The sequence below is a fragment of the Artemia franciscana genome, chromosome 3 (genome assembly GCF_032884065.1).
Source record: "Artemia franciscana chromosome 3, ASM3288406v1, whole genome shotgun sequence".
NCBI classification, from domain to species: Eukaryota; Metazoa; Arthropoda; class Branchiopoda; order Anostraca; family Artemiidae; genus Artemia; species Artemia franciscana.
This window is the reverse complement of record NC_088865.1, coordinates 34552983-34578409: the sequence shown is the minus strand read 5'-3', so window position 1 is coordinate 34578409 and position 25427 is coordinate 34552983. Positions and strand designations below refer to the sequence as shown.

General features: G+C 36.2%; 1 protein-coding gene across 3 annotated transcripts in view; it reads left to right on the top strand.

Annotated features, from left to right (window-relative positions):
- Nucleotides 1-25427, top strand: part of LOC136025211 (cyclic nucleotide-gated cation channel subunit A-like) — a 71227-nt gene that overhangs the window by 28957 nt on the left and 16843 nt on the right. For 2 of the 3 annotated variants that reach the window (XM_065701021.1, XM_065701022.1), the window contains exons 5-7: nt 4328-5175; nt 13142-13411; nt 22695-22830. In XM_065701021.1, coding sequence (XP_065557093.1) covers nt 4328-5175; nt 13142-13411; nt 22695-22830 — 1254 coding nt within the window. The remainder of the gene's footprint in view (nt 1-4327; nt 5176-13141; nt 13412-22694; nt 22831-25427) is intronic. The other variant, XM_065701023.1, reaches the window with a different exon arrangement.

The following is a 25427-nucleotide window of genomic DNA, read 5'->3' as shown; positions in this document are numbered from 1 at the left end:
TTGTCAAAAGGACACATCTGCAATACAGTATTTCCGAAAAAGCTAAGGATTCTAACTTGAAACTTTCAGGGGACATTAAGGGGGAATTTTGAAATAAATAAAAACACGCTATGTGAATTTCGTTGTTTAAAAGGCCGTATCTTCAGTGTCTCAAAAGTAACTATGAATATCAATATGAGAGTTTCACGTAATGTTAAGGAAATGTTGAACTAAATACAAATCACTGAAAATCCAGGTTAAGGGCATTAAGTTGAAACTTTCAGGGAATGCTGAGGGTGATACTGAACTAAATCTTAGACTCTATGTGCATCCAGGTTGTCAAAGAGGTATATCAACTATATTTTAGGAACTACTAAGTGGAATAAGTTGAAACTTTCTGAGAATGGTAAGTGTGTAGCAAAAAATCAGGAGACATCATATGCATGAAAGGGGTCAAAAAGGCAGATATGCAAAATATCAGGGTCGGTTAAGGGTATATGGCCAAAGGCACTCCTATGCGTTCCTTAACAACCATATCCTGTTATGAACCTTCCCTAGCAACCATATTGTCTATAATACAGAGGGTACATCTCTTTTTCAAACTTCCATGAGAACCTCATTTGCATACTTACATAAAGTGCTGGGAACAAACCAAAGTAACCAGATCTAATATAAGGCTAGATTTTAAATGTGTATTATACTATTAAGAAAGTAAAATTAGAGAGAGAACAGTCTGAATATATTCTTTATCATCAAGTTTTTATTTGACAAAACATAGTAGCAAAAATGAGTGGTTTGTTTACACTATTATAAGTTGATAATAGAGCTGGCAGCAGCAATGATCCAGAGACAAAAGTTACCAAACATAGCAGTAGAAATTACAAGAGGATCTCAACAAAGCCCTGAATGGGATGAGATGTGTGCAAGATATGGGATACCATTGAGCAAATTCAAATTGGACCAGCAGTTATGTTTTGCAGCAAAACTTAATATAACGCATATTGTCTCCCGAGAGCGGTTTGTCATAACTAAGGTTCTTAAAACTCCGAGAAAATTTAGTTTGAAAATTTCATTTTTGCTAGAACTTACACTGTACAACCGATTTTCTTCGCAAATACATAAAAAAAAGAGAAAAAATAACCAGGAAGGTCCCAAATGTCAGATGGAAAAGGTGAAGTTTTCATTGTCAAAACTTGAAATGAAATAGATATACGAAAATCAACCCTTAACGAAATTGGAGTAAACTTAGATAAGATGAAATGGTATTGGCTGCCTATTTTTGCAACGTGAAGGTATGACAAACGAGTTCTGATGCAGCAATACTATTTGAAAACGCATAAAAATTACAAAACATGTCAGAAACGTTTATGTTTATTTGAGTTTCTTCGCCGGCCGCTGTTTTGCTTCATTGGAATCCTCCTCTGGACAGGTATCTCGCGCAGACGGAGAGGCTTTCAAACGTTCAACATCCCCCTTGGCCTTGTAATACTTTTCAATCTTGGTTTCTAAATACTCCTGGTCTTCGTTGGGGATGAACTTCAGGAGATTATCGAAATGTTTGATTTTCGCATCAGGTAGATCAATCCTTTTCCGCAAAGTATGGGAAAAACAAGACGTTCAAAAACAAGGACTTCCGAAGTGTTGGGACACTTTTTAATCGAAGTACATTCTTGTGATTTAATAACCGTTTGCAATTCTCCAGAGAAGAAAATTTTAAAACAAACTCGTTTAGCGTTATTCTGACGGAACTCAAGTTACTTTACCTTTAAATATGGTACCGACGAGCACTTGTACATCTTTTCTGGCTTTTGAAAGTCAAAGAACTTTGACTGGGGGATTTGCAGGATATGAAAAGGATGTATCCTTCTTACTCTCAGTGACTTCCTCACCAGATCTATTGGGGGAAAAAAGTGAAGGTGCTTTAAACCCTTTTTAATAGTGCCATATAGAGCATCAACCTTCTGTATTCTCGAACGACCTGGTTTACAATACTTCCTAACCACTTTTTAACCGTCGATATTTTCTTTGAACATCTTGGATGGCGAAGCTTATAATTGAGTTTTGGTTCTGGGACACGCAGGAGTCCGACCAAGTAATTAATTGGCACATGTCAGGGTAAGTATCAAGAATTTTTTCCAGTATAGCCAGTAGTCCACTAGCTTTTTTGTTTCCTACACGTTCAGTCTCCAGCTTGGACCAAATGCGACAGTATACCTCATTGATTTTCTCTCTAGTCCATCTGTGGAATGAAAGATTTGCCGTGAGGTTGAATGTAGTTATCTTCCTTTTATAGAAAAATGAAGAAGTATTACCCCGGGGCAGTGGAAAAATATTATCCAGATTAAAACAGAGTAGAGGAATAGATAGGTTTGCTCTGTCTACGTCACGCTCAATCTTGGTCTCAATTTTACTTTCCACATGAGCCTCATATTTCTCTTTGACTACCTGACCCATTTCAATTCTGTTTTCTTTTCATTCCTTACATACATCAAATCGATCTGTTTTCGGAAACGAAATGACAAATTAAACTGCATGTTGAAGATCTCACGATACTTTAAGTCAGTAAAATCATTTCTTGCTAGTTATCTGCAGCATTCCTGATACAGTTCATACATTTTGCGAATGTTTAGATTTGCATCCAAGAATTTTCTAATAGACTTGTCTCGTGTATAATGCAATGCAACGGACGGGAAAGATTCAATATGCTTTATCACTAGTTCAATGTCCTCATTATTAGTTTTGTTTCGAGGTACCTGTATTGTCTTTGGATTTGGCACTCCTGTTGTAGAAACATTTGAATGTGCGTAGTAAATTCTTCTCTCTGAAAATATCTAGAGTAGCCAAATAAAATTTCTTGCAAATCTTGGCTGTTTTCGTGTTAACGACAAAATAGTATCGCTCTAGATAGTGGCTGCACTATCCACTTTCTTCTTGGGTGGAACGGTCTTAGTTCCTTTCAAGTAAAACTTTTTCTTAATATCCTTACTTAGTCTCCAGAAATCATTAAATATCTTTTGTCTCTCTTCAGAGGCTATAGAGACTTACTGCAATTATAATGACAATCCTTATTACAAACAACATTCTTGACTTTCTTCTCTTTCCCATGAGTTTTCTGGTTGTTAGGATTCATATATACAGTACCAGAGTCTACTGCTCCCTTGATCTTTGTCTTAACCTAGTTCTTCCTATCTGAAATTCGGTTTCTGTTTTTTTTTTTAACGTGAATTAAGATGATTCACTGTATTGCTTTGACTATTTAGATCTGGATTGGTTGTTTCTTTACATGTTAAACCTTTTTGGGAATTTCGAGGTGCTCCTAATTTTTGCTACTACTGAACCTGTTATGGCGCTTGAGCTAGAACCACAGCCAACTATGACATTAACCTCTATAAAGAGACCTTAATCCTCCTTTTCTTGAAGAGAAAGCTACTTCCTGATAAGAGTCTTGGAAATTTATTTCTGAAAGGCTGATTGCATCTAGTTCCAGTTGATAGAGAGGTTCACTGCCTTTTTTGAATCAGAAGATAGATCCTCCTCGCTAGAAAAAAAAACTATAGCTTGAGTACGCCTGTCAGAAAATTTATTACACAGGGGTGGAACCAGCCTTCCAATCTAGGGGGAAATCTTTCGACAAAGAGGGAGGGTGTGTACGAAACTTTTCCGTTTCTTCTTAAACTCATCTTACGACCTTTTTCAAGTATACAGATTCTATCTCATAAAATCCATTATATAATGCATATACATAGACTACAAAATGGATTAAATGCATTGGTGGAATGTATTGAAGACAATGATCTGAATGAAAATGTGAAATAATAGCGAGATCATTATTATTCTTTTTTTGGGGAAGAAGAATGCTTCGAAATCGGAAAAATATTTTTTCGTATCATATATTTTAGTAGGTTCCCGCTCCTTTTTCAAGGGGACCAAAAGAGGATGAGAGGGTATTCAAGATAGAAGGGATCTTCATTCCCTGGCTTTGTTAATTTAGTCTATAATCAGCTGTAAGAGTGTAAGGATTAAATAAATGGATGGATTTGAGAAACAAAAAATCATTTGGAATTTTGTGTATTTGGTAAATGCTTGAATAGAAATGATCATTTTTACAAATTATCAGTGCAAAATAAAATATTCTCTCGAAGAATACTTGATCATATCATAAAAGATAAAAAAAATCCTAATCTCTTAGAAACTTGTCAAGCTGACTTTTTAAAAACCTTATTTCGTGTAATACTTGAGACATATTTAAAAGATTCCCTTTTTGAACATTTTCAACGTGCTTCAGGTGAGTTTCAAGGTGAATCTTGATAATTTGAATGAAAATAATTATTTTTTATTGTTTTTTCAGGATATTTGGAGCAGGGATTACTAGTGAAAAACCCTACATTACTTCGCAAGAACTATTTGTTCAGCATAGACAGCAAGCTTGACCTTCTCAGTATCTTACCAACTGATTTCTTATATTTATTTTCTGAAAGTGGTCTTGGATACTGTTCAAACGCACCATGTCCAGTATTAATCAGATCTAATCGGTTACTTAGAATCAGACGACTTCTTACATTCCTTGATCGGACTGAAACACATACTAATTTTCCGAACATTTTCCGCATTTGCAAAGTTATTACTTTCCTATTAATAATCATTCACTGGAATGCATGTATATATTTTGGAGTAAGTAATGCAATAGGATTTGGCAGTGATGAGTGGGTAGTTAAAGATTTGGTGGCTGAGAATAAAACACTCAGCAGTCAATACATTTATGCATTCTTCTGGTCAACTTTGACCCTGACAACCATTGGTGAAACCCCACCACCGGAACTAGAAATTGAATATATCTTCACAATTGTTGATCTAATGATTGGAGTACTTATTTTTGCCACTATTGTTGGAAATATTGGAAGCATGATTACAAATATGAACGCTGCGAGAACTGAATTCCAGAATAAAATGGACGGAATTAAGCAGTATATGGAGTTCCGAAAAGTGTCAAAAGAGCTGGAAGATAGGGTTATAAAATGGTTTGATTACTTGTGGTCAAATAAGCAAAGTTTGAATGAAGAAGAAATTCTTGGAACTCTGCCAGATAAGCTGAAAGCAGAAATAGCTATTCACGTTCATCTTGATACCTTGAAAAAAGTGAAAATTTTTCAAGACTGTGAGCCTGGTTTACTAACAGAACTGGTCTTAAAGCTTAAGGTAATTCGGTATTTTAAATTTTCAATTTCTTACAGACGAGAAATTTTAGGTTCATAAAAATTGAAAATATTGTATTTGTAAAAATTTGAATAAGTATAAAAGTGTATATTTTTACCAAAGAACTTGAAGGGTGGGGAAGGGAATCAGAAGGAAGACCCCCATCTAGTAATATAATTTTTCTTTATAAATAAACAAGGTAAAACCATATTCAATTCCTCTTAAGTAAGTTTTGAGTTTTATCTCCCAGAAATGATACATCTTGTTTTAAAAATACATAACAAAAGAATAATAAGATCATATTAACCAACTATGACAATCTACCATATATAGGTTTATGGATAAATGTAAAACTTTACCATTGAAAGTCTTATCGCTTTATTTTTTTGTTTTTTCTGTTCTTGTGTTTGTTTGTTTTATTGTTTGTATTTACTATGGGTATAAAGGGCAGTTGGGCTTAAATTCGTTATATTTCTATGAATAATCAAAATGAAAACAAATAACCCACAATTTAGGTAAGAAACAAAAGCCAAAAAACAACAAAAACAAGAGAAGGGCAATTTGTTAAGGAGAGAATGTAAAATTTCTCAATCTAATATTGAAAAACATTGAAATGTTATCTTGTTTTTCTTTACCGTCTTTTCCCACCTTTATCGGACCTATTGGTAGTAGGCCCTTTTTCTACTGTTACTTTTTCACCTTATCTATACTTCCATCCTCTCCCTCTGTCTCGATCTGGCGTTATTTAAAACTTCATGAAGTTTTTCTACTAGTGAAGTGCAGTGTGTGGAGTTACTAGTGAAGTCTTTTGTAGTTCTGCAGCTATTGTACTTACTCAGACAAAGTAATTCATTAGTGATACTTGACGATTAGACGAAAAACTACTAATTGCTTGTTAAATTAAAGCGTTTAATCACTTACTCATTATTTACTGGCCTAACTCGTCTTGATTAGTGACTAATATTTCTCTTTAAGGTTAAAAATAGATTTTTCGTTTAGAAATTGAATTATATTTGACACATTTTATGCTTTTACTTTGTGGCATAAAGATCTAGTGCCTTCAAAAATACTCAGCAAGTGTATTTTACTTAGAAAAAAAAAATTAAAAAGAAATATCTTCTTCGATGACCAGGGTATTTATTTAGCTATTAAATCAAATATGCTATAAAATGAAAACATATTTGAAAGCAAAAAGGTTTTGATGTCACAAAAAAGTATTATGACACAAAGGAAAAACTTTTTTTTAATAAATGGAAACCATCATATTATCTTCTTTTCAATGTGATTAATCTTTCTCATTTCATTAAAAGAAAATTATTTTTCTTTTGATTGACAAAAAAATAGTCTTCATTTCAAAAAAACTAAAGTATTTTTGGCTTTAGTCAATTGTAGCTTTGATTTAAAAATTTTGAACATCATAAACGTCAGTAACCTTTAACACAAAATATAATTGCAAATTAAACATTAAGCACCAAATTTTACTTTAAACAAATAATTTCTTCTGTATAAGTATTTCCTTACTGCTATGAATATTTCAATAAACATTTCTGCATTAAAATTGATGATAAAGCTCTTTGCAAATTTAAAAGAAATTAAAAAGCACGCAATTTGATCAATTTGACAAAAGAAAACTGATATAAGAATTAAACATTGATATAGATCTTACGTCAAAAAACATGATAAAACTATAGAGTTAAATGTTTTAATGTGGTATATTTGGTAGACTATTCTAAATAAGAGCATATCGTTCTTTAAAATCTTGGATTTAATTTTTATGATGAAGTTTTTATTATCACATATAAAAACCATGTCGAGCAATTTTTCGGGATAAACTATTACAACTAATAATTGGATGTTTCACTAGTAATTTAAGGAATTAATTACTAGTAAACTATTAATTAATTAATTTAACAGGGCAACACACTTGCAATGACCTTAAGGTGTTCACCCCGTGCGCCGATTCGATGAAAGAAAAGATGCTGTACCGCACGATGTGCAATACTACTGAAGCCATTTTTTCACTGTTTTTCCTGGGTCGTAGCCCTTTGAATTTGGAACACGAATTTAATTTTTTTGTCTTGGTTATAATGTCACTGTAGCCCTATTTTATGTTTTTACCGTCTTGAGCAATTTCAGTAGAATTCAAGGCCGTATCCACGGGAGGTTAGGAGAAGTTATTTTTTTTTGGGGGGAGGGGGCAAAAAAATACTTGTCCGACCCGTAAAAAATGTAACAAATGAATATAAACGAATTTTTGATACATTTTTTAGATTTCTTATTGTAACCCCTCTCCCGAAAAAATTCTTTTGTACCCCCACCAAAAAAAAAACTTGGATGTAGCCCTGGTAGAATGATTTCTAAAATGACCCCTAAAACACTTCTTTGGACCCTCCCATGAGAGATCTGTACACCCCAATAGGGAAACACTGCTGTATACTCATTTATCTTTGAAAAGAGCAGAAATTACCCTTAGAAGGGAAAACTGTCGTTCTTCATAAATTCTAGTCTAAACTCTACAAATGCTCTTTAATTTAAACTTTAAAAATTCAAAATAAAACCTGGTCTATAATTTTAAATTTTAATGACGTTTGATTCGAATTTGAGATCATGTGTACTAATTACAAGAGCCGTGAGATTTAATTAAAATTTATATTTTGTGTTCCTTCTACAGAATACATAATGGCTTTGGCCTTCTTAATTTATGCTTGCTTAAAGTTTGAATCAAAGGGTATGGGTAACATATAAGAGCCAAGAATGGAAACTGACGCTAATGTTGATAACAAAACTATCAATGTCATCTAGCGTCTGGCTGTTTAAATTAATACAATTAGTGATTCTCATTATTACAGTGAAAAAAAATGCCAAGTGTTGTCAAATGCTAAATGACGCTGACAGTTTTTTTGTCGACACTAGTGCCAGTTCCCACTCTTACAAGTTACCCATACCTTTGGTTTAAATCTTAATTTTCGCTGCCGCTAAATAACAGTACCTTGAATTATTTTCAGACACGGGTGTGCTCTTTGTACTTAGAGATGTGACCGCACGACAGTACTTACCCTGACGCTGAAGTGTTGTATATAAGATTCGTCTGTCCTTGTGATTCTAATGCAATGCTCAAAATCTTTGTTAATGTCGGGCCTTAGGGCTCTTTGGTCCTAAATAATATATTTTTTTTTTTGAGAGAGAGAGAAGCTGGAAGAGGATTTAAAATTGAGCTCCTCAAACCATCTGAATCCATTGGTGCTTTTGTGTTTAAACTTAACACGTATTTATGGGAATTGCGAATTATCCCTTTCTCTTAAGCCTTAAGCTTGGAATTTTATAAAAATTGGGTTCAGTTACAAAAATTGGCGAAACCCTATATAGGCCAGTGTATTCTCCTGATGAGCCCTTATGTTGGGTGTTGCCTCTGAATTATTTGTCTATATTATTTTTTCTTTTGTTTGGTAAATGACGACTTATACTTATTGACGACATGACTGCCTGTCCATGGATTATTCTTTATGGTTGATTGTGTGTGGCTATGCTGTTTGACCTATGTGATTGTATGGATGAGTAGGGTTAAGGCCTCATTCAAGTGCTGGTCTATATTAATCACTAATTTAGGAAAACAGTCTTCCTTTTCTCGTTCTGTCTCTCTTTTTTTTCTTTTTTTTGTGTTTGTGCTGTTGCATTGGTGATTTCTCTTTTCATGATATATATATATATATATATATATATATATATATATATATATATATATATATATATATATATATATATATATATATATATATATATGTTTTTAACTGCGTAAAACTTGCGAACATACAATATTCTTCGCTGTCCCATTGTCTGTGCATATAAATAGATTGTCAGGTTTACCGACTCTGGAACATGCAACACATAATTGTCCATGGGAAAATAATCGGTATTCAGATCTATACCGCATTTTTCTAATGATTGCCCTTGGGCTTTGTTGATGGTAATTGCTAATCGAATATCCCTGTGTCCCCGTCGTCATTTATATATCCCCTATGTGCCCTTCCGGCGTCCCCGTTGCAGTTGTGTCCCTGTGTCCCGGTCGTCATTTATATTTCCTGTGTCCTGGTCGTCATTTGTGTCCCGGTGTCTCGGTCTGTAATTTCTCTTTAAGTGTCCTGGTCGTCATTTATATTCCCTGTGTCCCGCTTGTCATTTGTGTCCCGGTGTCCCGGTCTGTAATTTCTCTTTGAGTGTCCCGGTCGTCATTTATATTCCTTGTGTCCCGGTGTCCCGGTCTGTAACATACGACAATAGATCAATTGTGTTGTAACTTTGTTCATGATCCCATTCTACACATGTAGAAATAGAAGCACTACGATTAGGTGAAGGCATTCCCAAATGCTTGAGAAATTTGTTTGCAATAGATAAGCACAAATCTTCAATCATAACTAAAGTGCAGTTATAAATTTCTGTTGTAAAGTCCAAGGTCATATCTGACCTTTCTAGCCGTATTCGGTGGAGTATATTCTTGGCCATTTGCGATTTTTATTTCTCCCATAACTCTGTAGGAGATGAAGGAGAGCAACTTTTGCCGGAAGACACGGGCCGTAATGTCATGTCTATGAACCGGCGATTGTCCAGGATGTAAAAGCTGTTGTATCTAATCCAAAGATGGATTATATGTAATTGTAATAAATGACGAATCATTAATCCATAGGCATAATATTTCATTTCGCTGCATTTCTTATCCATATCTTTGTTGGGGATTTATCAATTTTATATTAGTGATAGCCGTCGGATCCATCCCAAAAAATGATAGGATATTGTAGGGCATCGTAGCATCGATGAGTTTAAGCAATTCTTATCAACTGATTGTTTCGCCTATAAAGAACATTATCTTAAGGTAAGAATTGATCACCGACCATAACGATTGCCACTTCGTTGATAGTTGCGTATCAGTAGGCATCAATTCGATTGCTGTTTTGAACAGAAGCACTAAATTATTCTTTTTGTGGAAAAGATGTTGCAACTGGGAAACGATAGTCCTTTCAACGTCGTTTTTTTTTTATCATCGGTATCACTTTCAAGTTGTTTGGTTTGTTTTACCCTGGGTTGTCTTTCGTCACTATGAAATACATATCGCCGAACCTTTGTTTTTTAACTAAAATCTGGTAGGCATTAATGAGCTTATCCAAGTCAGAATCCCAAACCCAATCATCATCGCTATCATTTTGAGTTTTGATACGTTTTGACTCTCGCTGTCCAGGTTGGTTTTCATCTAACTGCGCGGTTTTGTGTTCTTTAGCCGCAAGCCTTTTCGCATTTAATCTTTTAGCAGATTCCTCGGCTGTTTCTTCTGCCATTGTAGGATTTATGCTAAAATTTCTCTTTGAATTACCTATTTAATGCCAGGCGAAAACTTTCAGGTTGCTCTTGTGATTTCCTCGACATGCTTTCTTTTGGTGATTTTTCTTTGAGACGCAAGCCTGTTTTCACGCTGTTATTGTGATTCCTCAGCACGCTTTCTTTTCATACTTGCTCTATTAGCCGCAAGCCTGTTTTCACGCTGTTGTTGTGATTCCTCGGCACACTTTCTTTTCTTACTTTCTCTATTAGCCGCAAGCCTTTTGGCATAGACTCTTTGAGCAGCTTCCTCGGCTGTTTCTTCTGCCATTGTAGGTTTTTCTGTCATTTTAAGATCTATAGTCGCAAGCCTGTTTTCACGCTGTTGTTGTGATTCCTCGGCACGCTTTCTTTTCATGCTTTCTCTATTAGCCGCAAGCCTGTTTTCACGGTGTTGTTGTGATTCCTCGGCACCCTTTTTTTCTTACTTTTTCCATTAGCTGCAAGCCTTTTGGCATAGACTCTTTGAGCAGCTTCCTCGGCTGTTTCTTCTGCCATTGTAGGTTCTTCTGTCATTTTAAGATTTATATTAAAAATGTCTCTTTGAAAGGCCTTCTTATATACTTATAATGACGTCATACACAAAGCCTTTGACGTCATAAAAACATGACGTGAGTGGACAAACAACTTAATGACGGCATACTGCTCAATCCTTATAATGACGTCAGTCGACAAACATGCATGACGTTAGTCAACACAAAGCACACAAACAATTTATTTATATATATATAGATAGATATATTTGTTTAGAATGAATTCTTCCGTTCATCTTTTTTTTTAATTTTGGCTTCCTATTCTACATTAGTATTATCAAACATTTTGAACGCTAAACCATCTATACAGCATCATAGGCTTTTCCAAATTAAAATATTACCAACTGTTATGGCTAAAACAGGCCTATATATACTGTCTTGAGATTATTTATTACTCTTTAAGAAATGCATGTACTACTGCGTATTGTTTCTTACTGGTATAAACACCACGATTGGTCTTCCTCATTGCTGTTTTCGGCAAAACAATTTCAATAGCTGTATTCGAAGGTAACTCTCGTGTTTTGAAAAAAAAAATTATATAGTAGAGGATAAAAAATGGTAATGGCATTAAAAATTATAAATTTTTATCAAATTTTAAAATGAGAAGAGTGGCCCAAAAGATGAAAAGAATCCATTATTTACACTGCAACAAGCATAAAATCAAAAATGAGTTAGAGCTTTTACATATATATATATATATATATATATATATATACTAGGTGTTGGAGTGGCGCTTCGCACCACCCCAACACCTAGTTGGTGGGGCGCTTCGCGCCCCCCCAAGCCCCCCGCGCGCGTAAGTCGTTACGTGCCATATTAGTTACGCGCCATTGTAGTTGTGTCCCTGTGTCCCACCTGTGAATAGAGATAGATATATATATATATATATGTTTTTAACTCCGTAAAACATGCGAATATACAACATTCTTCGCTGTCCCATTGTCTGTGAATATAAATAGATTGTCAGGTTTACTGACTCTTGAGCATGCAACATATAATTGTCCATGGGAAAAACAATCCGTATTCAGATCTATACCTCATTATTCTAATGATGTGTCCCTGTGTCCCGGTCGTCATTTATATTCCCTGTGTCCCGGTCGTCATTTGTGTCCCGGTATCCCAGTTTGTAATTTCTCTTTGAGTGTCCCGGTCGTCATTTATATTCCCTGTGTCCCTGTGTCCCGGTCGTCATTTGTGTCACGGTCTGTAATTTCTATTCGAACAATCCCTGTATCCCGGTCGTCATTTATATATCCCGCCTGTGCCCCCGGCGTCCCCGTTGTAGTTGTGTCCCTATGTCCCGGTCGTCATTTATATTCCCTGTGTCCCGGTCGTGATTTGTGTCCGGATGTCCCAGTCTTTAATTTCTCTTTGAGGTTCCCGGTCGTCATTTATATTCCCTGTGTCCCGGTCGTCATTTATGTCCCGGTGTCCCGGTATGTAATTTCATCAGTTGACAAACATGACGTCAGTCGACAAACAACTTCATGACGCATACAGCTCAATCCTTATAATGACGTCAGTCGACAAACTTGACGTCAGTCGACACACAAACATGACGTCACTCGACACACACACACACACACACACATAGACAACTTATTTTTATATATAAAAACATATATATATATATATATATATATATATATATATATATATATTACCTATAGAATATATATTACCTATATTACCTATGTATATATATTACCTATAATATATATATATTACCTAAAAAACAACCAAAAACTAACACAATCACCAAAGGTAGGTAGGCCCTTCTTAAAATTATAAACATCGAACAAAACAAAACAAAATGGCATTATCCTCAATTCAAAGAACACTACGTTTTACGAAGGCCTAAAAATGAAAAAGGAAAATTAAAACGAAAATAGAAAGGAAAAAACGTGATCAAAAGGAAAATCCGTAATCACAAGGAAAAAAAACATTAATGGTCATGAGTTATCAGTCAGGGCTTGTCAGAATGACAGTACTGGAATGTTTGAGTTTTGGCTCTATAGCTACCGGCAATTTTACTTCGAAATAATCACGTTTATTTGATTTGTTTTTAGCTTCAAGTTTTCAGTCCTAGTGACTACATTTGCCGAAAGGGTGATGTGGGTAAGGAGATGTATATTGTCAAGCGAGGGAAGTTAGAGGTGGTGGCAGATGATGGAAGAACTGTCTTTGCGACTCTTGGCCCTGGAAGTGTATTTGGAGAAATTTCAATTTTAAATATTGCTGGAAATAAAACTGGAAATAGAAGAACAGCAAATGTAAGAAGTGTTGGATACTCAGATCTTTTTTGTTTAAGTAAAAACGATCTCTGGGATGCATTGCAGGTACTTTTTTGTGGATTTTTAAGTTTTAGTTTCCGCTAACATTTAAGATGCAAAGATTTAATCACAAAGTCAAAGACGATATACAAGTAAAGAATTAAATCATGATCGTGCTGAAATAGAAAAGGGATAGCAAAACACTTTGAAACTTTGGTTATAAAAATATAGAAAATAAAGTGGAAAAAGTAAGGACGGGCCAAAGAATTCTCTATCGTATTATAATCCATCAGCAAGTACCAATCATTAAGTTGTAAAAAATTGAAATAAATCCTATGTATTTCTAGTTGCATGTACATGAAATTAATATCGAGAAGAAAGTGGGGGGGGGGGGTAATCATGGATTCTTAGCCACGAAGGGCCCAATATGGGATTTTCTTAAGGTCTTATTTTAATACGAGAATTGACGTGGCCTGTTTATTTTTTTTCTAATTATAATAATAATAATTTATTTATTACCCTCAAAAACACTGCACAATGTGTTAGGACGAGAAGTAAAAATTAATTAAGTACGCATAGAAAATACAAAACATACAAAAATGAAAGAAGTTAACTATAAAAAAAAACAAGACGATTATAAGAAAAAAGTCAATCAATTGCAATGTGCCTACTTGAGAGCTTCCTGTATAGCTTTTTCAACTGCAATGTTGTTTCGGGTATATTATAATTACTAGTTAGAATCTAGCTACGTTACCAAAGAGGAATGAAAAGAAGAAACTTACAGTATCTGAAATGACTTCTCCGGATTCATTTTAAATTGCTTTTTCTCAGGGTAGGGAAAATTCCTGCCATGTAAAGGACTGGATGATCACACAAGGCAAATTTGAGTTCCACGATTGCCCTTCTATTATATTTCCCATGATTGGGAACAATTTTCCCATATCCAAATTGTATTCTTTTAAAAATATCTGACACAGTGCGTTGACGAAGAATTGAAACATTATTAGTACGGGTTATGCCGAACCAACGCAAAGGACCAATAAAAGGAATAGAGGTAGTATCACAATTAACAGGAGACGAAGAAGTTGAAGTACTGACACTTGTACTCACACTTTTCTTCCTTTAAAGGAAGACCAATCTCAGAAAAAGTGTTAGAAACAGAAGATACAATTTTGGAGAAACCAGTCTTAATCCGACTAATCAGGAGTAAATCCTCAGCATACAAGATAAGAAACATCTCAAAGATCAGAAAAATACGCAGAGGAGGTTTTCTCAAGCACACGAGAAAGGCAGATTTTAAATAGTGTAGGTAACAGAACACTAGAATCTCTTTTAACTTCAATAAAAGTAGTCGGAAAAGATTTCAAATTGGGGAAAGAATTAGAATACCAATAGTGCAGAAGCAGAATAACTGAAAAATTCACCCCTGAAATATATAGGAAATAAAAAACTTGGGAACAGATTACACTGTCAAATGCCTTCGAAAGATCTGAGGCACAAATATAATTTCCTTTACTCTTAGAATTATTATCCAGAAGAAGAGATAATAAAATGGGATGAAGATGCTGACAACCCACTCCAGGACGAACATCCAACTGGCTCTCTCCTTCATTAGTCTCATTAGTTAGATGGGAAGGAATTAAATATTCAGCAATTTACTAATATTACAAGAGACAGTAGTGAACCGGTATGAAGAACAATCAGCAGGAGTCTTTTCCTGCTTAATATTGAACTTAGTGCCACAAAGGAAACTCTCAAGAACACTCGAAGTGCAAAAATACATCTGAAAAAATAACTGTAAATGAAAAACCAGTGCAGGGTAACATTACGAAAAATAAGTTTTAGATTCCCATCTACATAAGTAGAATCAAACTTTAATCTCTTAATAGATGTTAATTGCATGTCGCTGCGAAAAATGGATAGAAAAAGAGGTGCAATGAGACAAGAATACATGACATGTACGGTATAATTAACAAACAAACAAAAAACGAAGAAAATGCTTCTGCCAGGAAAAATTTTTGCCAATGCATGCCTCTGCAGGAAAAATTATTGTCAAGGTTTTTGGAATTAATCACTTTACGCCACTCACGTTTATTCACAGGGAAATGTATCCAACGATGCTTTACTGACATAAGATACATCTTGTAATCCGCTTTAGTTTTTATTTTAAATCCACAGCAAACACAAATCGTCGGTGTCCACATAATTAATTAAAGCAAATTATATAATCAATCAAAATTTTCATACTTGAGTCGTCTCTATGAATTCATTTTACCACTGAAAATAAAATTGAATTTCAAAAGATATCTGCAATCGAATCATTCGAAAACCTTAAAGTGTACTATACTATTACTATTACTAACAACTCACTGAAGCACCAGGCGGCTTGAGGGTAACATAGCTACACAAACTCCTCCTCCAGCCCAATCTATTCAGAGATTTCCTCCTTACACCCTCCCAAGAAGTTATCATTCCCTTAAATCTTTCCTTACGACATCCTCCTACCCCATTCGCCGACAACCTACTTTTCGTTTTGCCCTAGACGGTTGGCCGACAAGGCCAGACTTTGACAATTTGTCATCCTTCATCTGCGTAGCGGGATCTAGCCATCTTATCCTTTATTACAGCTACAGAAAGCGGGATTGAAAACTGTGAAAAAACCCTGGGCAATGACTATACTATTTTTTAAATCTCCACTGCACCCACCGGCTTTACAAACGGATACTACTTATGTCAGTAAAGTTTTTCACTTGATGGATCTTCTCGTTGCCCAACATCACTTCTTCAACTTCGCTTATACGTTTTTTAGTTACTTTCTCTTCTTGAAATTAATTTTTAAACCTATTATTGCACCTTGAACTCGCAAAACCTTTAGAGTTCATTCAGTTTGCTAAAATTTTCATCTAGGATACTTAAATCATCACTGTAATCTAACTCTACAAGAGTTTTACTTCCCCGTTTTACTCCGTGTTCTGCCATTGCCATTGCTGTTCTCCTTAGGACAATGTCAATCAAAGTGTTCCATACAAATGGGGATAGAACGCAACACTGCTCAATTCGTGATTTAATACGAAACTAGGAAACTAACAACTAGCCTCTTTCCTACCTTATCTGCAACTATTATTCTCATATATAGCACTAATAATTCTTGTGCATTTATCTGTAATACCATATAAGGATAGCACCTTCACTAAATCCAATGCTGAATCTAATACTTCCTTGTGATATATAAAAGTGAAGACTAAAGGTGTTTTATAACTGAGGCGGTTGACGATAATTAATGTAAGAGTGAGAATTCGGTCGACACATTTTCTACCCTTCCCAAAATCCCACTATTGTTCTCTTAAAACTTTATCTATAGCATCTCTAAGTCTAAAAAGTAGCATCACACAAAGTAATTTGGTTCTTACAGAAACCAGGTTGTTGCCTCTAATATTACAACACTGACTCTTACCACCTTCCTTATGGAGGGTTTTACATAGAGTTTTATAAAATCACCATGTACTTTTTCAAAAATATATTCAAAATTAGCTGTTGGGGTGGCGCTTCGCGCCCCCTAAGCCCCCCCGCGCGTGTAAGTCGTTACGCGCCATATTAGTTACGCGCCATTGTAGTTGTGTCCCTGTGTACCATCTATGAATATAGATAGATTTATAGATGTGTTTTGAACTACGTAAAACTTGCGAATACACAACATTCTTGGCTTTCCCATTGTCTGTGCATATACAAAGCCTTATGTACTTATAATGACGTCATATGCAAACGCTCTTTTTACAAACAAACAAACATGCATACACACAACTCGTTTTTAAATAGATAGATAGATAGATAGATACAATACAAATTAACTGCGTAAAACTTGCGAATATACAACATTCTTCGCTGTCCAATTGTCGCTGCATATAAATAGATTGTCAGGTTTACCGACCCTCGAACATGCAACGTACAATTGTCCATGGGAAAAACAATCAGTATTAAGATCTATACCACATTTTTCTAATGATTGACCTTGAGCTTTGTTGATGGTGATTGCAATACTAATCGAATTGGGAATTGCAATCTTTTAAATTGAAAAGGCAGATCCGTTGGAATCATGGGAATACGAGGAATAAGAACAGCCTCACCCTCAAAAGGCCCTGTCAAGATTGTGGCCTCTATTACGTTTTCCATTGTTTTTTTACGGCAAGTCACGTGCCATTGCAAAGCATTGGTGGGTTGATATTTCTAAACAGTATTATTGGTACGCCTATTTTTAGTTGTTGCACGTGTGGTGGAAACCCTGAAAGATCCACGGAATTTATAAATTCAGATGGATAATTAACCGCCTCATTTGGTTCCAAAACTGTGTCGACTGACTTGTAAAGGACTGCCTGGTCTCGAATCTTGGTCAAAACAATATTGTTGATTTTGTGGACGTCTATATTTTTGGGTCCAAGAATCGCTCTTTCACTTAGCCATTTATTATTTTTATAATTGTTTAGAATATTCGGAAATACTTTTTCAATCAATTCATTTTTGGACGTCACTAAATTACAGAAATCAGCAGGTAGTTGTATACGTCCTGAAATTGAGTCTACTGGGAGCTTTCCATTTCCAATTGCCAGCAATTGATCTAAAAATGTTTGACCAGAGTCATCGTTTTGCAATCGGACACGCATATTTGTAGTTAATTTTAATGTTTTTACGTGTGCCCATAAATTAGAATTTTTCAGGCAAGCATTCATTTCGTCTGCAGGGGTTGATCTAGGTATTATAGGTAATGTTTGCCTGAAATCTCCCGCAAGCAACATTAATGTGCTTCCAAAGGGTTTTGAATTCCCTTGCAAATCTTTAAAACATTGATCCAGAGCCTCAAGCGATTTTTTGTGTGCCATTGTGCACTCGTTCCAAATAATAAGTTTGCATTGCTGCAATACTTTACCCATCCCAGATGATTTGGAAATATTGCACGTGGGAGTTTCTGAAGAATGCAAATTCAGAGGCAATTTCAAAGCGGAATGAGCAGTTCTTCCACCAGGCAGCAATGTTGCGGCTATTCCGGACGACGCAATTGCCAACGCTTTATCATTTTTTGATCGAATTGATGCCAGAATCAGTTTTATCACAAACGTTTTACCAGTACCTCCTGGCGCATCCAAAAAGAAAATTTCTCCAACGTTGTTATCGACACAATGCATTATCGTATCATAAATGTCTTTTTGTTCCGACGTTAACTTGGAAATGTTATTTTGTACATACGACAATAGATCACTCGTACTGTAACTTTGTTCACGATCCAATTCTACACATGTCGAAACAGCAGCGGTACGATTAGGTGAAGGCATTCCCAAATCCTGAAGAGGTTTGTTTGCCATACATACGCACAAATCTTCTATAATAAGAAAAGTGTAGTTATAAATTTCTGATGTAAAATCAGAAGTCATATCTGACGTCTCTAACCGTTTTCGATGGAGTATATCTTCGGACATTTTTGATTTATATTTTTCCCATAACTCTGTAGGAGCTGATGGAGAGCAAGTTGTTAGTTGATGCCAAACAATGCACGAATTTGATTTGGAGTTGACGTTTCGCACGCGTCATTGATGCAGTTATTCCAGTGTTAGTCATTCTCCAATAAATTCAGAGCTTGTCATGCACTACGGTGCATGTGTCATTTATAGTACTGTTTACAGTTCTCAAATACTCAAAGGACGTCGGACCGGGTACATTCACCAAAAGCAGGCGTAGAAAGAAGCATTCATGTTGATTGGGGTGAACGGTGTAGAGTCTTCATATCGTGGTATCTTTGAAGATGGTAGGTTGGCCGTCGACTGACTTACCCTGTTTTCGACGTTCAAATACTTTATTTTTAGTATTCCACGTGTAATATGAAGGCACTTTAGTATACAGCAGTTTTTTTGCAAAAGCATCATTTTTGCATAGCGAAAAGAAAGCAGTTAACTTTGTATCCGGTGGATTCAGGGCTCTTTGTTGCACGTTGGATTCCGAGAAATTAACACGTTGACCATTCTGTAAATGTACCGCTAAGTGAACAGCAGCTGGACTACGTTCATGTATCGGAAATGAAAGAATTCGCCAAACAGCTTCATTACTGCTTATGTATCTTCCAGCCTGATATTGTACGATTTTGTCAATATCTTTGATTTCGGACTGCAAGCCAAAAACTGCCATGTCACTGCCTTTGTTGACGTATTTACATATGTATTTGATTGCCTTTACGGAGTTACAGTATTCAACGTTTATGTGTGCATTAAATGTTTTTGATAATAATGGGGAATATGGAACAACCCACTGGTTATCTACTTCGATGGGGGTACCGTTACGCTTCTTTATTATTGCTGTTTTACCGCCATCTTCAGTAGATCTTCTTCTATATTGTGGGTAACCATCATTGCCAGTAATTGTGCTGGATACTAAAAGTCGAGGATATTGCTTTGTGCACCTTCCTTTGGCCATGCATGGTGAACTTTCGTTTAGTTCACCGCAAAGTCCATGTATCATATTTTTTATGTATCTTATGTATCTTTATGTATTTTTTGTATCATCAATTTCGTTAGAAGTAATTTTATAGTGTAGCCAGATTAGTATATGTGCGTGTGGTAAACCTCGTTTTCGCCATTCCACTGAGTACATCCAGCATCACACTAACCCAAACACTTCAGGTTTTACTATGTAGTTTATCAATGATTTCAACTTTTGCCGGAAGACACGGGCCGTAATGTCATGTCTATGAACCGCCGATTGTCCTTGAAGTAAAAGCTGCTGTATCTCGTCCCAAGATTGATTACATGTAAATGTAATAGATAAATCTGGATGACCATAGAGACGAACATACGCAAAAGCATCTTGAGCATATTCATGCATATGACGGGGACTGCCAGCATATGACGAAGGTAAAATCGTTAATCTTCCAACGTTTGTGGTATTACCGTCATTTACCACTGCATCTCGCAAATGAATGTATTGTTTAGAGCAGAGCTTGGTCTGATTCAGACGGATATATAGCAAACGTTCTAATTCAATTTTTGTATACATATCAACGATGTATTGGTGAAACAATTGACGGAATTTTAAAATATAATTGTCTTCCTCCTGCCGAATCATTAGTCTATATGAATAATAATGCATTGCACTGCATTTCTTATTCATTTCTTTGTTAGTGGCTGGATATTGTAGGGCATCGTAGCATCGATGAGTTTCAGCAATTCTTACCAACTGAGCGTTTCGCTTATGAAGAATAATATCTCGAGGTAAAAACTGATCACCGACCATAACGATTGCCACTTCGTCGATAGTTGGAGCATTGTATCTACGCAGATGTTGGCCAGGAGGCGTTTTGTCAGCGGAAATAACAATTTTATACGTATCAGTAGGCATCAAATCGATGGCTGTTTTGAAAAGACGCACTAAATTATTATTTTCATGGAAAAGATGTTGCAATTGGGAAACGATTGTCCTTTCATCGTTGGGAGAAATTTCGCAACGTGCATTCAATTCAGAATTTCTATCACTGATGAAGTACAATTGTAAAAATTTATGATTCTCGCCAGAGAATGGTAGAAGGGACCCTGTTCTATGATAAATTTGCCCTTTTACTTTGAAAGTAGGCATAAATTGATCTGGATTTTCGATCTGGGTACCAAACGACGTCATTTGGAAACATGAGTTATATTTTCTGATCTGTGATAAAAAACGCTTAGATTCTGACGTAGTTCCAGTAAGCAAAGTCTTCAATGGCTCTGGTGGTGCAGCCAATAGAGGAAGTTTAACTTTTCCTGAGGCGCAATACATTCCCATTGTTTCACCATTGAATTTCAAGGCCTTGCAATAGGGACAAATTTTAGACATAGTCCTGATTTGAACAGATCTACTCAAGCTATAATCATCGACTGGGCTGCACCTGAATGCCAGGCGATAGTTTTCAGGTTGCTCTTGTGATTCCTCGGCACGCTTTCTTTTCTTACTTTCTCTATCAGCCGCAAGCCTGTTTTCTTGCTGTTCTTGTGATTCTTCGGCACGGCTTCTTTTTTCACTTTCTCTTTTAGCAGCAAGTCTGGTTTCGCGTTGCTCTTGTGATTCCTCGGCACGCTTTCTGTTCTTACTTTCTCTATCAGCCGCAAGCCTGTTTTCTTGCTGTTCTTGTGATTCCTCGGCACGCCTTCTTTTTTCAATTTCTCTTTTAGCAGCAAGTCTGGTTTCGCGTTGCTCTTGTGATTCCTCGGCACTTCAGTAACTTATCTGTGACCTCACAACCATCATATTTAAAAGACTCATTTACCATACCATCAGCACCTGGGACCTTAATATTTTTTAATCTTTTTAGTACTGTCGCTAATTTTTTTTTACAAAAAAACTGTTTTCATATCAAAAGTATCACAAACTTTTTCATTCTTTTCTTTATTGATGCGTGCAACTGTATCACGGTTTAGCTCATTCTCAAAATGTTCTGCCCATTCCTCTTACTCTTTCCTTCTGACTAATTGGTTCGCCATTTCTATTTTTAACTTGGGGAAGTCCAGATTTACTATTCCCTCTCAATTTATTAGCATATCGTCACAATATTTTACTATTATGCCGTCTGGCTGCATCTTCCAGATCTTCGGAAATTTTATCCGTGGCCTCCACGTCACACCTCCTTAATTAACATTCTAATACTTTCTCCACTTTCATTATTTTTATGATCTATAAAATCAACACGAGGGGATGACCAATGAAATGGTGCATACAGTTATTCGTTTCGATGCCCAGGACCCCTGCTATAACTCGTCAAGTTCGTTCACAATCTAAAAAAACAAGAAGACTTCTTTAAAATGGATTTTTTTTAATGAAATCTTATTTTAATTCCAGTTTCAAAGGCGAGGTGCTGTCTACCCTCTTGTGCCCGGTTTACATCTCGGGGTACCACTTTTCTGCTTTGCTGAAATAAATTTTAGAAAAATTAATTACACAAAATGAAGCCAAAATTATATTTGATTCAAATTAAGTTGGCACTCTTAACGAAACAAGCTTATTTTTCTCTAATAAGCCAAAATTTTACCAGAAATAAGAGAAATCTAATTTTCAGTGTAAACATCGTCTTCGGGGATAGCCTTATGATGATGCCTATAATACTAGAGGTTTGAAAAGCCCTTCTGGAAAAAAAAACGAAATGTCTAGTGATATGAAGGTACCATAATGCCCATAAAGACGTAGATTTAGTAATAGTTCTGAGGGAAGTGAAAGAGAGGGAGAAAGAGAGAGGGAGAGGAATTGAAAGAGGGATAATGAGAGATGGACATAAAGAGATGGAGAGAATGAAGGAGAGAGAAAAAGACAAAAAAATTATCTTTTAAAAGTCTGTATTTTTCAGGAGTATCCAGAAGGACGGAAACAGCTAATGGAAAGAGGGCGTCAGCTGCTACTGAAAGATAACCTGTTGGACGAAGAAGCTCTAAGAAGGGCCGAGGTTGAACAGGAAAATATGAAAGAAAAATTTGAAAAGCTTGGTATGATTAATTTTTTTTAGAAGAATCCTATACGTCTTAGTTTTATACCTAGGAACCTTAGATTTATCAATGCTACGGCTATAATCACTAAATTTGGGGAACAGGACTCCTCCTTTCCTGTCCAAATGCGGTTGGGAGACTAAATATCCAGGAAAAAGGCTTATAAGAACTCCATAAAATCCATTGGATATTTACTTCGAAAAAATCAATATCTTGTTAAATTTGAAATTATGATCCCCAATATCCTAGAAAGATCAAATTTCATGGCCCTGAAGGCCAGTTAACAGCTTTTTTGGTGGCCAAATCAAACAGTTCGTGGTAACGAACTGTAGTAAGGAGCGACCCGGCTCAATAGTAAACGAAACTCTAAAAAACGGAATTTTGATACTAAAAGATACATCTAAAGAATCGAATTTTCATGCTGATTTTAAATATATAAGTTTCTTCAAATTTAGTCTTTGTCATCAAAAGTTACAAGCCTGAGAAAATTTGCCTTGTTTTGGAAAATAGGGGGGAAACACCCCCTAAAAGTCATAGAGTCACAACGAAAATCACATCATCGCATTCAGCGTATCAGAGAACCCAATAGCAAATATTTCTAGCTCCTGTCTCCAAGAATGTGGAATTTCGTATTTTTTGCCAGAAGACATACGGGTGTGTGTTTATTTTTTTTTATTATTTTTTTTTCCCCAGGGGTCATCGTATCGATGAAGTGGTCCTAGAATGTTGCAAGAGGACTCATTCTAACGGAAATGAAAAGTTCTAGTGCCCTTTTTAATTGACCAAAAAATTTGGGGGGGGCACCTAGGCCCCCTCCCACGCTCATTTTTTCCAAAAGTCAACGGATCAAAATTTTGAGATAGCCATTTTGTTCTGCATAGTCGAAAACCATAATAGCTATGTCTTTGGGGATGACTTACTCACCCACAGTTCCTGGGGGAGGGCTGCAAGTTACAAACTTTTGTAACCAGTGTTAACACACAGTAATGGTTATTGGGAAGTGTACAGACGTTTTCAGGGGGATTTTTTTTGGTTTGGGGGTGGGGTTGAGGGGAGGGGGCTATGTGGGAGGATCTTTCCTTGGAGGAATATGTCATGGGGGAAGAGAAATTCAATGAAAAGGGCACGGGACTATAAAAAAAAACAATGAAAAAATAAACATGAAAAGTTTTTTCAATTGAAAGTAAGGAGTAGCATTAAAACTTAAAACGAACAGAAATTATTACGTACAGACCGGGACACCGGGGCACAAATGACGACAGGGACGCCGGGACAAATGGAATATAAATGACGACCGGGACACAGGGACACACCTACAATGGGGACGCCGGGGGGGGGGGGGTGGTGGTACAGGGGGATATATAAATGACGACGGGGACACAGGGATATTCGATTATCAATCATCATCAACAAAGCTCAAGGGCAATCATTAGAAAAATGCAGTATAGATCTGGATACGGATTGTTTTTCCCATGGACAATTATATGTTGCATGTTCAAGAGTTGGTAAACCTGACGTTCTATTTATATGCACAGACAATGGGACAGCGAAGAATGCTGTATATTCGCAAGTTTTACGTAGTTAAAAATATATATATATATATATTTGTATATATATATATATATATATATATATATATATATATATATATATATATATATATATATATATATATATATATATATATCCCCCTGTGCCTCTCGGCATCCCCGTTGTAGTTGTGTCCCTGTGTTCCGGTCGTCATTTATATTACCTGTGTCCCGGTCGTTAATTGTGTCCCGGTGTCCCAGTCTGTAATTTCTCTTTGAGTTTCCCGATCGTCATTTATATTCCCTGTGTCCCGGTGTCCAAGTCGTCATTTGTGTCCCGGTGTCCTGGTCTGTAATTTCGTCAGTCGACAAAGATGACGTGAGTCGACAAACAACTTCATGACGGCATAATGCTCAATTTTTATAATGACGTCAGTCGACACACAAACATGACGTCAGTCAACACACAAACAAACAACTTATTTTTATATATATATACTAGCTGTTGGGGTGGCGATTCGCGCCACCCCAACACCTAGTTGGTGGAGCGCTCCGCGCCCCCCCAAGCCACCCCACGCGCGTAAGTCGTTATGCGCCATATTAGTTACGCGCCATTGTAGCTGTGTCCCTGTGTCCCACCTGTGAATAGAGATAGATATAAACATATATTTTTAACTACGTAAAACATGCGAATATACAACATTCTTCGCTGTCCCATTGTCTGTGCATATAAATAGCATTTATATTCCCTGTGTCCCGGTCGTCATTTGTGTCCTGGTGTCCCAGTTTGTATTTTCTCTTTGAGTGTCCCGGTCGTCATTTATATTCCCTGTGTCCCAGTGTCCCGGTCGTCATTTGTGTCCCGGTGTCCCGGTCTGTAATTTCTATTCAAACAATCCCTGTGTCTCAGTCGTCAATTATATATCCCGCCTGTGCCCCCGGCGTCCCCGTTGTAGTTGTGTCCCTGCGTCCCGGTCGTCATTTATATTCCCGGTCGTGATTTGTGTCCGGGTGTCCCAGTCTGTAATTTTTCTTTGAGGTTACTGGTCGTCATTTATATTCCCTCTG